Source organism: Onychomys torridus, chromosome 23 (genome assembly GCF_903995425.1).
Source record: "Onychomys torridus chromosome 23, mOncTor1.1, whole genome shotgun sequence".
Classification (NCBI taxonomy): domain Eukaryota; kingdom Metazoa; phylum Chordata; class Mammalia; order Rodentia; family Cricetidae; genus Onychomys; species Onychomys torridus.
The window spans coordinates 3,956,552-3,970,453 of NC_050465.1; the positions used below are offsets into that span (position 1 = coordinate 3,956,552).

The 13,902-nt window shown below is 48.6% G+C and overlaps 1 protein-coding gene across 1 annotated transcript in view; it reads left to right on the forward strand.

Annotated features, from left to right (window-relative positions):
* Trpm8 (transient receptor potential cation channel subfamily M member 8) overlaps positions 1-13,902 on the forward strand; it is a 75,444-nt gene that overhangs the window by 37,319 nt on the left and 24,223 nt on the right. The window contains exons 16-21 of the mRNA XM_036173395.1: positions 1,335-1,447; positions 2,018-2,234; positions 6,800-6,891; positions 7,635-7,776; positions 8,957-9,128; positions 10,954-11,131. Of these exons, the coding sequence (XP_036029288.1) occupies positions 1,335-1,447; positions 2,018-2,234; positions 6,800-6,891; positions 7,635-7,776; positions 8,957-9,128; positions 10,954-11,131 (914 nt within the window). The remainder of the gene's footprint in view (positions 1-1,334; positions 1,448-2,017; positions 2,235-6,799; positions 6,892-7,634; positions 7,777-8,956; positions 9,129-10,953; positions 11,132-13,902) is intronic.

A 13,902-nucleotide genomic window follows, 5' to 3' on the forward strand; every position in this document is an offset into this window, starting at 1 on the left:
GCTAGGAGGTAGTAGTGCTGGGATTTAATCCTCTGTGGATTGCCTCCTGCTTGCATTATACCAGGTGGTTGGCAAACAGACAGACCCCAGACAAGGCTTTTAGTGTAATCGGTTCACTCTGGAGGTGAGCTGGAAGTGATTAGCAGGCAGTGAGTTGGGGGAGGAAGAAGCAGACATGATGTGTTAAGAAGGAAGGTGGCCCTTGGAGCTCATGGGAGCCTCTGGGTCCCCTGTAGAGCCTGCTGCAGGTCCCAGGGTGTTTACAACTGCAATATGCTGCTTGCTGGGTGCTTTTTCTGGGGTCTAGCTTGCCCCTCCTCAGTCAAGCACATATCTATGGAGTAGCCCCAAGAGGACATGCAGGGCACACAAGAGAAGCACTTGTCCCCCACCCAATAGAAGAGCAGATGTGTGGCTAAGTCCACAGCTCACCAGTTCCAGCCCTCTTGGTGGCAATGAGTGGTTCCTGCTTTCCTTGTCCTGCCCTCTTACATGCCAAGCCTGGCCTGGCTCGCTTGCTTTGCTTTACAGCTGTGGGTTTCTTTGATGTGGTCAGGTCCCCTGTCCCTGTTTAGCTTTTGGTGGCAAAATGATGTTTCCAGTTTCCACCGTCAGGGAAGCCCTTCCTGCCCCCACCTTCCGGGGCTGGCACAGTGAATAAGGGGAGGGTCTCCATGCATTCCATCTCGACTTTATCAGCCACTCCTTTCCTGACTTCCTTTTAGCTTCAGAATGAAAACATCTGTCTGCTTCCACCCAGGAACCAACCCCTGGGGGCTGCACAGACTGCATTGGCCCTGCCTTTGAACTTAGCATCACTGAAGACCCATACTTGTTTAAGCTTACACAAATAAGAATTATTGTAGTTAAAAATGCATAGTTTAGTGAATTTTCGGTCATGTAACACCCCCCCACCCTTCTTTTAAGGTTTTTTTTTTTTTTTTTTTTTTGGTTTTTCGAGACAGGGTTTCTCTGTGTAGCTTTGCACCTTTCCTGGAACTCACTTGGTAGCCCAGGCTGGCCTCGAACTCACAAAGATCCTCCTGCCTCTGCCTCCCGAGTGCTGGGATTAAAGGCGTGTGCCACCACCGCCTGACGCAACTCCCCTTTGTAAAGATCGTTGAATTGAACTTAGAAAAAAGAGTTGAAAATCAAACAGGATTTCAAGTTGTTTTATCACGCCTTAGAATCCAGACAACATCTGAGAAATTAAAGACATTAATGCAGAGGTTAACTATTTCGGGAGTGTGCAGGGCTGGGAAGAACCACTGTGTCCTGTTCCTCATATACTTATATCAACAAGGACTGTGTTCTCTGTCTCTGTTTCCTTCTAGAATTTTCTTTCTAAGCAATGGTATGGAGAGATTTCCCGAGACACAAAGAACTGGAAGATCATCCTGTGTCTATTTGTCATCCCCCTGGTGGGCTGTGGCCTTGTATCATTTAGGTGTGGACTGGGGCATCTAATCATGTGTGTGAGCATCCGTGTGGTGTGTGTGTTTGAGCATCTATGTAATTGGTGGTAAGCCTAGAACTTAGAACATCCATTGTGGCGTCTGTGTGCTTGGTCCGGCATCTTCCTGGCTTTCTCTGGGTTGGATTTCAAGCAGGTGGGCCTGAGGCTGTCTTCAGTGCCTGAGGCTGAATTTGGATTCTCTGATTACAAAAAACAAAAACAAAAAACAAGGGTCGTGTCTTGGCTGGACCAGCCTTAGGATCTAGTTTTGCCCTGTCTATTCCTTGTCTGTGGTGGGAAGTAAGCCATAGCCCTTCCTGTATGTATGTGTGTGTGTGTGTGTGTGTGTGTGTGTGTGTGTGTGTGTGTGTGTCTGAGTTCGTGTGAGTGTGCATGTGTATCTGTGTATGTAAGTATGTGTGTTTGTGCATGTGTGAGTGATTGTGTGTGACAGTATCAGTGTGTATGAATGTATGAGTGTGTGTGTGATTGTGCTGGTGTGTATCAGTGTGTGTGAGTGTGTGTGGCTGGTGACTCTGGCTTGCCTCTGGCTTGCTCCAGGAAGAAGCCCATTGACAAGCACAAGAAGCTGCTCTGGTACTACGTGGCCTTCTTCACGTCGCCCTTCGTGGTCTTCTCCTGGAACGTGGTCTTCTACATCGCCTTCCTCCTGCTGTTTGCCTATGTGCTGCTCATGGACTTCCACTCGGTGCCGCACACCCCCGAGCTCATCCTCTATGCCCTGGTCTTCGTCCTCTTTTGTGATGAAGTGAGGCAGGTAGGCAAGAGACGCATTGCTCTTCCCCAGGAGAGTGAATAAATGTCTGTTCGCGCCAGACAGGACACTGACGACACACCAGAGAGATGACTCCACATGAGTCTAATATACGGAACCAGTGACCTTATGGGGGGGGGGGTAACTGACAAGAGAGTGGGGGACTTGAAGGCAGCTACATCATCAAAAGTCTACCCAGACATGTGACAGCTGCATCTCAGGAACTCAAAGCCTAATCTGGGGACAAATGGTTCCGCCAGAATCTCCTGCCCCAGCAACTGTAACTGTTTACATGTAACCTTGGGGAGGTGCCTGTGAGTCCTGTAACTTTCTGAGTCCTCTGAGCCTTGTTGCCACAGCCAAGAGAGAATGTTTCAATTTGGAGGAGAGGGTGTTTCCATTTGGAGGAAACAGTTACAACGCTGGGCACTTCCCCAAGGTGCCGGCAGTGGGTAGCAGCTTCCCGGCACCAAGAGCAATTGGAGCTGTTTCTGGAGTACAAACGCAGTCATTATGCCGCAAGTAGATTCCTGCCGGGTCTATGGACCTGAAGGTGATTTTCAAATTCTCAGCACCCCAGTGAGATCTCTTAGCATTAAATTCATGCCACGTTCCCTAACGAATGTTAACTGACAGGCATGGCTCAGCCAAGGAAGATGCTTTTCTTAGCTTTAATTGCCAGCTTGACACAGCCTGCAGGCATCAGAAGAGAACCTCAACTGAGGAGTCAGCTAGATAAGCTTGGCATGGGAATATGTCTGTGGGGGATTGTCTTGATAGCTAATTGATGGAGAGGACCCAGCCCACTGTGGGCAGCACCATCCCTAGGCAGGTGGTCCTGGGCTATATAAGAAAGCCAATTGGGCATGAGCTTGTGAGCAAGTGATGTTCCCCTGTGTTCCTGCTCCAGTTTCGCTCACCAATTCAGTGTGACCTGGAAGAAGTCAAACAAATCCTTTCTTCCCCAAGTTGCTTTTGGTTAGTGTTTGTATCAGAGCAACAGAAATCACCTAGGACAGAGGAAGAGTGTGGTTGAAAGACCTTGGACTGAACTCCTCCATCATCTGGAGCCTTCTGTATACCCACCTTCACCACCATCACTAGGGACAGCTTGCCACACGACGGGACCTGGGGGGCCTGTCCATCTAAAGCCCCCTAACTCCCAGCACATCAAGTCTTATAATAATCCCCATGGGTTCTTTCTGGTCCTTGTGTGCAGTTTCTTGGAATATGCAGGTTTGGGGATCCTTGCTCTGCCATTGAATGCACACTCTACCCCAGGCCTCATGGAGCAGGTACTTAGTGAGGTAGTAGATGTTGAAGAAATTCATGTGGATAGTGAAGATGGCACTGTCCTGACCCATGATGAAAATTGGTCTCAGGAAGTTCTTTCAGATTCTGCTGTCATCCTGTTTGTCTCTTCTGGACCTGAACCATAAAATACAGTTTACAAAGGCCTGGTGGTGGAAGAGATTGGAAAGGGCAGCAATGCTGCTCACACCCTTGTGGGCCCTGACTAGTCTAAGAACACTAAGTTGGCTTATGTTGTCATGACAGCTCTCGGATAGATCTTCATGTGCAGTCTTCAGGACTCCTGGGTCGCGAGGGATTCTGAGGACTTGTCTGTTCTCAGCACGGGCATGTCTTGATTGATTAGTGATTATGGATGTGGGGGATAGGGGGGTCCTGACACCGGTGCTCATATGTACCTGTCTTCTTGACTAGTAGGTAAGCGGTGTGGAAGGTGGTGGGGTGTCAGTAGAGGTGGAGGAAGAAAGCCCCAAGACAAAGGAGATGGCTTAATAATAGTAATAGTGGACTGCCTCTAGTTCTGGAGGGCTAAAGACCAAGATGAGGGTGTAGGTTGGGCTGGCCCCATTTAGTTCTATGAAGGAAACTATTTGGTTCTATCCCCTGGCTCCTGGAAGTTTTCTGGCCATCTTTGCCATTCTGTGCCCTGTAGATGCGACTTTGACCCCTGGCTTCAGATCCATATGGTGCCCTCCCTATGTGCAGGTGTGTCCTAATTTCTCCACTTCCTGGGGACAACAGTCATGTTGGATCAGGACTCCATCTTGACCTGTCCAGTTCCATCTGCAGTGACCTGATTTCCAAACAAGGTCACGTTCCCAGGTAGAGGGTTGAGGACTTCAGTCTGGAGGTATAACTCAGCCCACAGCACTTCCGTATAGCCTCTGTCTCTGCGGCCAGTCTTTACTCCCCAATTCTCTTTCTGGCTTATGATGAGTCACTAGCAGAGTGGGGCTGACATATTCTGTGTGATAATCAGAGTGAGGGGACACTCAGCATTCAGAGGAGAACCGCTTGGGTTCGAGGGTCAGTGGACTCAGAGCTGATAGGGGATTAAGTCATGAGGACTGGGTGGGGAGGGGAGGGAAGAGAGGAAAAACCCAGCTGGAGTTGCTAATAGGCAGTAAGTGATGTGTAGTAATTTGGTTTCTTCCCTTCCTTTGGGTGTATTTCCTACTGAAGAAACTCCTGAGAGAAGCAGAAACATAGATCGGGTTGTCTTCTCTTATACTGACCCCATCTGGGAGTTCTCTGAGCTCCCAGGTCCAGACACATGCTCTGGTGGTCCGCAGAACAGCATCACGCGAGGGAGATCTACTTCAGAGTTCCATTTGCTGTACATTATCTGAAGCTGAGAATGTTGTGTTAATACAGGAAGGGACAAGCTGGGTGCTCATAAGTCGCTCCTGAGGGTCACCATAGTCATGGCTACTGAAGCCAGAGATGAGAAGATAGACAGAGGGAACCTGTCCTCACTCCCTTTTGAGCAGAGAACCCAACCCTGGTGGCCTTTTCTTGGAATGAGCAAGTCTGCAGACTGCTGCTGTAAAGTTTTATCTTTCAGGAATCTGTCACTAGAGAGCGCCGTTTCCCTTCATTTCTGCGGAACCATCTCTAGATTACTAAACTGGGTTTAGTTTCTTTCAACGAAATGCTCAGCAGGCCTGTGCATTTTTACCAGACAAGATTCACAGTTGTTAGGGAAAAACTCCTAAACAGGACATTATCTGTTTTAAATTGTACCTGGGGCTCAGAAACCCAATGCTCTCTGGTGACAGGTGATGTCCCTTGCCCAGGGAAGGATCCTCACAGCTAATCGGGATTTCTAACCTAGACAGTCAACAATGCAAACCCATGTAACTCACTCCTAGCAGAGCTAAGCAGATTCAGTGAATGTCTGTTTAAAATGTGGTATGTTCCACCCTGCCTTCTCCAAAAGTTTCTTTAGTTCTGAGGCCATCACGGTGAAAGAAGATGATGAACACATCCTGGCATTTCATGAACACAGCTTAGCCTTGCACTTTCCCCCTTAGACAAGAGGCTTCTTTTCATTTAAGAACCGAAATCTTTTCCCCCTGTAGTGGTGTTCTAGTGGCCCAGGGATCATCTATTATTCCTGTAATAAGGTCGGGCGAGTCCTTCAGGTGAGAACAGCTGGGATAGTAATGATCGGTATGTATCAGACTCTCAGCAGGGAGGAAAGGAGAACAGGTGGGCAGGGCCTGTGCCAACCACTCTCATCTTAGCAGGCATGGAGTAGCAAATGGCTGTTGGTGCCCTGGGGATCAGCACTGCACAGATATATGGATGCGCCTGTGTCCTTCCCAGGGTCCTAACCTTTGAACCAGTGGGGAGCCACGGTGGAACATGGTCTGACCCAGGCTACCCAGACCTGGGGTGGGGCTTCACCATTCCATCATGATCTGGCAAAGGATGCTCTCCTCCTTTGCCCACTCACGCTTGATGCCCTACCTCCCTCTGCATTCCAGAGTGCAGAATATTGATGGACCTGAGAAGCCCACTACTCCCAGGACAGGCACCTTAGCCACCTTGTCTAGGCCTTGGGATCTGAAATAAAGTAGGAGAATAGGATATCCAAGTTCCAGATAGACTTGGGTGGGTGAGTTCATGGGAAGTCACAAAAATCCGTTTTTTATGGGAATCAGTACCACCCCTGTTTTGAGCTGTCCCAGGATCTGGCCCTCGGGCTCCCAGTAGCCAGATTCTGAACAGGTAGGCAAATGGAAGGACTGCACAGCTAGGCTGGAGTTCTTCAAACCTAGTTTGTGGAGTCCGGTTAATAATCTTTCCTCCCTGTACATACTTTAAAAGGGTTTCACTAATCAAGTTGTCCTACTGTGTGCACAAGCTCTCTCTCTCTATTTTTACAGTAGATACACAAATCTGTGGCGATGGCAGTCGGGACGACAGTTGGAAATTGTGCAGTGCACAGTCTACACTGCTGTCCATAGTTACCCGGCTGTTTCATGTTTTCTCACACAGATCACTCTCGTTCTCTGTGGCTTCATTTCGAGAGAACGGGAGAACACAACCCCTTCTCTCGACTCTGATAGTTGCACATGTGTAAGAGAGTGGCTCTCTTTCCGGTGCCCTTGGAACAATGGGATTCTGGTAGGGTTTGTGTCTCATGTGACACCAACAGTCTCGAAAGTGCCCTGGGAGGAGCTGAGTGGACATTTCCAAGTCTGCAGGACTGGTGTCCAAGCTGCCCATTCTTTGCCCCTTTCTTGTCACAGTGGTACATGAGTGGAGTGAATTATTTTACCGACCTGTGGAACGTTATGGACACACTGGGCATCTTCTACTTCATAGCGGGTATCGTTTTCCGGTAAGCAGCTCCTTCTACCTTCCTACCTTTGGGCATTTGGGCACAAAAAATGGAAAAAAAATCTTGAACATCTCAGGTCCATGGATGGGCCAATCACTTCATGCCCCACCAGAGGTGACCACAAGAGGCCATTGCCCCAGCCCTGTGCAGACACAACTTGGCCAATATAAATTACTCCTTCCTCCCCACCCTGGGTTCTTCACAATTTCCCTTTTTGTTTTTCAAATAGGCTTTGAGGGGCACAATTAGAATCCAAGGAGAAGGTTCTGGGGATGTTGAGTGTCTTCCAATGTTGATCCATTTTGGCCCACTTAATTTAAGGCGCATGTGACTTTGGCCAGCATCCTTCCCACCTCACAGCCAGAGTGTGTGAAAAGACAACCAAATTTCAAGTGATGACCAAAGGCCCAAAACTGAGCTGGGGAGATGGCTCAGTCAGAAAAGTGCCCACCATTCAAGTGTGAGGACTGTGTTCAGACCCACAGAACCCGTGTCAAAGCTGAGGATGACAGGACCCGTCTGAAACCTGAACCCAGGCTGGGGCAAGATAGGCAGGTGTGGGAGCTCATTGGCTGAATCGGTGAGCTCCGGGTTCAGTGTGACACCCCCCTGTCTCAAAAGTCGAGACAGAAAGCAATGGAGTGAGACACGGGGTGTGCACACCAGGATGCGCGCACACATACACACCATGGTAAACTGAAATGCTGTGTCGTGTCCCACACATCCTCTTTTCCTCTCCACAGGCTCCACTCTTCAAATACCAGCTCTCTGTACTCCGGGCGAGTCATTTTCTGTCTGGATTACATTATATTCATCCTAAGGCTCATCCACATTTTCACTGTTAGCCGCAACTTAGGACCCAAGATTATAATGCTACAGCGAATGGTAGGAGCCAGCAACACCAGCATGTGTCCTCTTCTTGCTCTGCTCAGAGTCCATGGCTGACGGGAGGATTTTGTTCATGGCATAGCTTGTGGGGTTTTTGTTTGTTTGGTTGTTTGGTTGGTTTGGTTTTACTGTTTTTACCAGAGGCCACTTCCAGGGGAGATTTTAGGAAAGGGGACTGTAAAGAACCAACAGTGCCAGCAAGTCACTGGGGTTTCCTGAGAGTTCACACTTTACAGCATCTCCCATTCCATTCGAGTCTGAAGAGCTCTCTCAGAGTATATGCAGGGAGGGGCTTTTGTGCCATTTTGAATAGATGGGCTTGCTCTAGTTCCAGGAGATGAACACGTTTCTCTCGAGACAAATGGTAAGCCAGATGCCTACAGATGATAGGATCCTAAATCCCACACCCTGTGATGCCAATGTGGGAGAAAGGCCCCACCAGGCTTGTGCTACATACACACCATGAGAACATGGCAGGCTGGGGCTGTTGCTCTCCGGGGCTGGTTCTGTCTGGAAATCAGATGGGTCACTGGATGAGCTCATGTGGACACCCCTTCCCAATGCTGAGGCAGAGTGTGTGGTTTTAACTCCAAGCACCTCTCAGGCATCCAGTCACCATGATGTCAAGCTGTGTGTGCAAAACACAGCAGAAAAAAAAAAATTGTTCTTGTCTCATAAGGGCTGCTTTGTTTTCCGAAAAAGTAATTCTGTAAAAATAATTTGGGGGTTGAAAAAAATGCAAGCGTTGCCGGGTGTGGCTGGAGCCAGCTCATCCCAGGCAGAGGCCCTCTGGTTTTTGAGCTGGGCCCTCACTCACAAAGCTGCTGTGTATGAGCTTTTGGGGCTCAGAAAGCAATAGTGCAGGGTTTGGGTTTCATTCAGGAGACATCTGCAAACCTAAAGGTGATATTCTATTTTTAAATTAGTGGCTGAGGGTTGGGAATGTAGCTCAGTGGTAGAGTACTTGCCTGGCATGCGCCAGGGTCTTAACCCTCACAGTTAAGTCAATCAATTGGTATGAGATAAATAAAGAAGTGGCCAGGCAGCTTGATGGCTTAAACTCTCCAGGTCCTTGAACTTCTCTCTGCCCGTCTCTGTGGCTGGCTGGGAATGGCCAGGCTTCGTAACCAGCCTCCTCAGGCATAGTTGTAACTGTTCTGATCTCCTCCCTCCACAGCTGATCGACGTGTTCTTCTTCCTGTTTCTCTTTGCTGTGTGGATGGTGGCCTTCGGTGTGGCCAGGCAGGGGATCCTTAGGCAGAACGAACAGCGCTGGAGGTGGATCTTCCGCTCTGTCATCTATGAGCCCTACCTAGCCATGTTTGGCCAGGTGCCCAGTGACGTGGATGGTAAGCCCGGCTCTGTGTGGGCAAAGGTAGAGCTGGCGGTGATGGTGCTGACATCCTGGACCCATCCCTGATCCTATCCCCTCTTTTCTTTGCTCCTTCTCAGTTCAGTCTTTACGTCTTTTTATTTCTTTATCAGTATTTTTGAGACAAGGTCTCTAGCCCAGGCTGGCCTTGAATTTCTTATGTAGTCAAGGATGACCTTGAATTCCTGATCCTCCCACTCCTGCTGAAAATATAGACATGTGTGCCACCATGCCTGGTTATTGTCATGCTGAGGGTTGAACCCAGGGCTTCATGCATGCTAGGCAAGCCACATGCTCAAGTTTTTAAAAATCATCACATTTCTCAGTTAGCAGGGTAGAGTGGGATAGTCTTTGCTGGTTCAGACAGGAATGTTGTCGACTGTACCTCCCTATACGTCACAATATCCAGGTTCCCATTTATCCCTCACAAGCATGTAGAAGATGGACGTTAGTGTCTTTGGTTGAAGTTTCTTCCATCATTTGCCAACTCTCCAGCAGGTTGTGGAGTAAGGCTGAGAGAGAGAGAGAGAACGAACTGCTGATGCTCAGCTCTTTGCCCTCCTTTTTATTCAGCCCAGGACCCCAGCCCATGGGAAGGAACTGCCCATACTGAGGGTTGAAATCTCTGGAAACACCTTCGTGGACATGCCCAGAGTCACATCTCCTAGGTGACTCCAAATCCCATCAAACTGTCAATCAAGATTAACTCCCAACACCTGCCTGACACTGCTCCTAGATGCTGGCTCAGTTGATTTTCACAACCCCACAGCAACCCCATGTAGAGAGTTCTTATTGCCAGTGCTCAGGCATCTACTCAAGCTCTCCTTGGGTCCTCTGGGTCTTTTAGCTGTGTGCTGCAGCCTTTGGTAAAGAATTGCTCTCTGTTATAGTCCTCTAACAGCGCCCATGGCTTCTGTTATGAGCACAGCGATCTGGCAATGCTGCGCTGCTCAGTTTCCTCTCCTAACCTCTGTCTTATGACCACAGGGCCTTGTAGTGTGCTGCCCCCACTGGTTTGGGTACCTGTCCCCTCCCATTTGCTCACGCAGCTGTCACTTATCCTTCTGTCCTTTCTGAGATGGTTTCTCTGTGGGAAGCTGTTTCTGGGTGATCCAATTCAAATTCTGGCCTCCTTGCATCTTGCCTACCTCCTTTTGGGGCTTTGTGCAGGCTGAACCTTCAGACTGACTGAGGATGCTTCTTGGAGCTCAGAACAAGGCCACACTCCCTTTTTTAGTTTCTGTTGCTATGGTAAGACATGCTGACCAAAGGCAACACTTTCAGCTCATAATTCATCACCGAGGGAAGTCAGGACAGTAGCTTGAGGCAGGAACCTGGAGGTAGGACCCACAGAGGAGTGCTGATTGCTAGCTGTTTGGCTGGATAATGCTTAGCTCGCCTTCTAATACATCCTATGTTGTACCTCTACCCTCCTTCCAGCTGCTTAGAGATGGCACTTCCCACAGTGGGCTGGGTCCTCCCACATCAATCATCAATTAAGACAATCTCATATAGACCTGGTCATACTGATCTAGGCAACCCCTCTATTGAGACTCCCTCAGATGACTCTAGGCCGTGCCAAGTTGACCACTGAGGCTAACTAGGACACCCTCTTCCTTTGATCTGGGTCTTAATGAAGTCTAGATTTTCCAGTGGCTGCTCAGTAAGCTTTCTGGTGGGCATGGGGTTCTGACGATTGTACCCAAGGCATCAAGTGATTCTCTGATCTCACATCCCCTGGCCTGCCATGGTCCTTGCTTCTCTACAGAGGCCTCACTGGCCTCCTGGTTTTGTGTCCACAGGTACTACATATGACTTTTCCCACTGCACCTTTTCGGGCAATGAGTCCAAGCCTCTGTGTGTGGAGCTGGATGAGAACAACCTGCCCCGCTTCCCTGAGTGGATCACCATCCCTCTGGTGTGCATCTACATGCTCTCCACCAACATCCTACTGGTCAACCTCCTGGTCGCCATGTTTGGGTATGTCTGTGTCACACATTCATGGGCTTCCACTCTGAGCTGTGCCTGCTTCAGGCAGGCAGGAAGAGTGTGAGCAGAGGTAACATCTACCTTGAGGAGCTGTGATTAGAGGCTGTTGGGAGCCCGATAGTCTTTGGTGGTTGGGGGCCTTAAAGGGACCATATTAAAAAAAAACAAAACAAAAAACAGGTGCTCTATAGGCCATTCTTTGGGTGATTTGACACCACAGACAAGCAATGTGACCAGTTCCATTAAATCCGGGCTATGCTTAACGTGGAGTCATAGTTCCCCAGAGAGCAACTGAACTGACTGTTTTTCTTATTGTTGTGGCAAAACACCTAACAAAGGCAGCAAGAGGAAGGATGGGTTTGTTTTGGCTCCTGGTTTGAGGGTACAGTCTATCATGGTGGGAAGTCGTGGGGGTGGAAGGCAGGTGGTCACAATGTGTCTGGGTTCAGGAAGCAGAGAGGTGAATGTTGCTGCTCATCTTCCTTTTTTCTCTTTCCCTTTTTTATTCAGCCAAATACCCCAACCCATGAAGAACTAGTGCTGCCCATGTTCAGAGTGGGTCTTCTTTCCCTGTTACATCTCTCACAGACACCCCAAGAGGTGTAGTGTAGGTGATTCCAAATCCAGGCACATTGCCTGTGTTAGCACAAAGACTGTAGTGCAAGTCACCTCCAAGGTTCCTTGTGTGTGTGTGTGTTTTTTTTTAATAAGACGAACTACAAAAACAACAACAACAAAACTATAAGCCAGGCGGTAGTCGCGCACACCTTTAATTTTAGCACTCAGAAGGCAGAGGCAGATGAATCTCTGTGAGTTTGAGGCCAGCCTGGGGTACAGAGTGAGTTCCAGGAAAGCCACAAAGCTATACAGAGAAACCCTGTTTTGAAAAACCAATAAATAAATAAGATAAACTTATATAAGACAATGCATAACATACACAACAACCCGTAATATCTCAGATGTATAATCCAAAAGTTAAAGGTCCCAGGGGTGTCATTCATCCTGAACTTGGAAGGCATAGATATCAGAGATTGTTTCTGGCACAGTTTGGTCTTGGCTTCTACTGGGAAACACTTGCCAAGCTGCTTATGAGGCCGCTCACACAGGCTTGCTTCCATGGGTTTGTGGAGCTTCATCGGGTCTAAGCCCCACATTGTTTATGTGTGGTAAGTTTCCCAGAAGTGAGAAAGTCCCTTGAAGTGGCATCTAGATCAAACAGAACTATCTTAGCTGTGAGGCGCCTCCTTGATGGTACCATTGTGCCTCAAGGATTAGTACATCATCTGCCTAACTGGTTCACAACTTACAGATTTGGTCACAACCCATATAGCTGTTGTAATTTAAAGTTTGCCTTAGAATGTTGATGAATGATGGGACAAATCCATAACATGCAAATTGCTGATCTGGTTCTGATGGCCAGTTATGGTGGAGTTTCCTTCTGAATGTTAGTTCTGAGGCTAGCTAGTTTTCAAGGGACACCAAGTATTCCTTGGCCACAACCTGAGTCAATTCATCTGTTTCAAGAATAACGTTCCTGATGGCTCTTTAGTGTAAGGACACCAGAGGTAGAATATTCAGAAGCTTCTAGAAGAGGCAGAGCTGTTTTCATGACCATTTTAATGCATGCCTTTGGATCATCTGAAAAGTGAGAAATGGCCAAGTAGCTATCTGCCAATGCTCCCAAATCATTGTGATATAGGAGACAGATAAATTAGGAACACTTAGCCCTACAGCATGTAACATAGTCGCAAATTTCTTGTGAAAAGTAAATCAGAGGTTAGAAGATGTTGAGGTAGTGTTGCCTAAGCAACCACATGCTAAAAATGACATCCGGAGCCAAGGAGCCAACAGTGAGTAAATGGCACCGCACTTGATAGTCAGTCTCAGAAACTAGCCTGTCCCCTGCAATGTTTCCAAGATTACACACACTGTGAGCATGGGCAGATGCCAGCAGAATACCAGACAGCTCAGGGGAAACTGACCAAGTAAATCTGCAGAAACTGTGGTTTAAATGTGAACTGTCCTCCACAAGCGCACGTTTGAACGCTCAGTCTCCAGATGGGGGTGCTGTTTTGGGAACCTGCGGAACGTTTAGTAAGGCCTGGCTAAAAGAAGCGAGTCCTTGGGGGCAGGTCTCAGCTCTGTTTCTGGTTCCAGTTCTTACTCTTCCTCCCTTTTATACTCATTCCCACCTTCCTCTTTTTGGTCCTCTGAGACGTGAGCAAGCCACCCGGCAGTTCCAGCTACTGGCTGCTCACACTGTCATGCCTTCCCTACCATGATGACCGGAACTGTGTTCCTTCAAACCACAAGTCAGAGTGAATCTTCCCTCCCTGAACTTGCTTCCTGTCCGATCACCGTGATTAGAACAGGGGCCACCAGCAGCCATTGCCACTGCGTGGGGTTGTCCGAGGTCTCAGAATCTTTGTGCTGTGAGCCGTCATAGCAGCTGCCTGCATGGAAGGACCTCATCCGAACCACCTGTCATCTGCCCTGTGGTTAGGAACCGAGGGAATCAGGGCTGTGCTGGAGCTTTCCTGTTAAAGAGATACAGGTAACGAAGAGCTGCACCTGTGTTGATGGAGGTGTGCAGTTCAGCTTATGTCAGTGTCTTCTGGAGGAGTCATTACACCCCCCCCCCACCTGTCACCTTTCTCAGGGCTTCAGTGTGATGGTTCTTATCACCTTCTCCTGAGGCACCCCTTCCAACATCCCTGGCTTAACCTCCTTTCAGTGATCCCTGGCTAGGAGTCTAAGAGCAG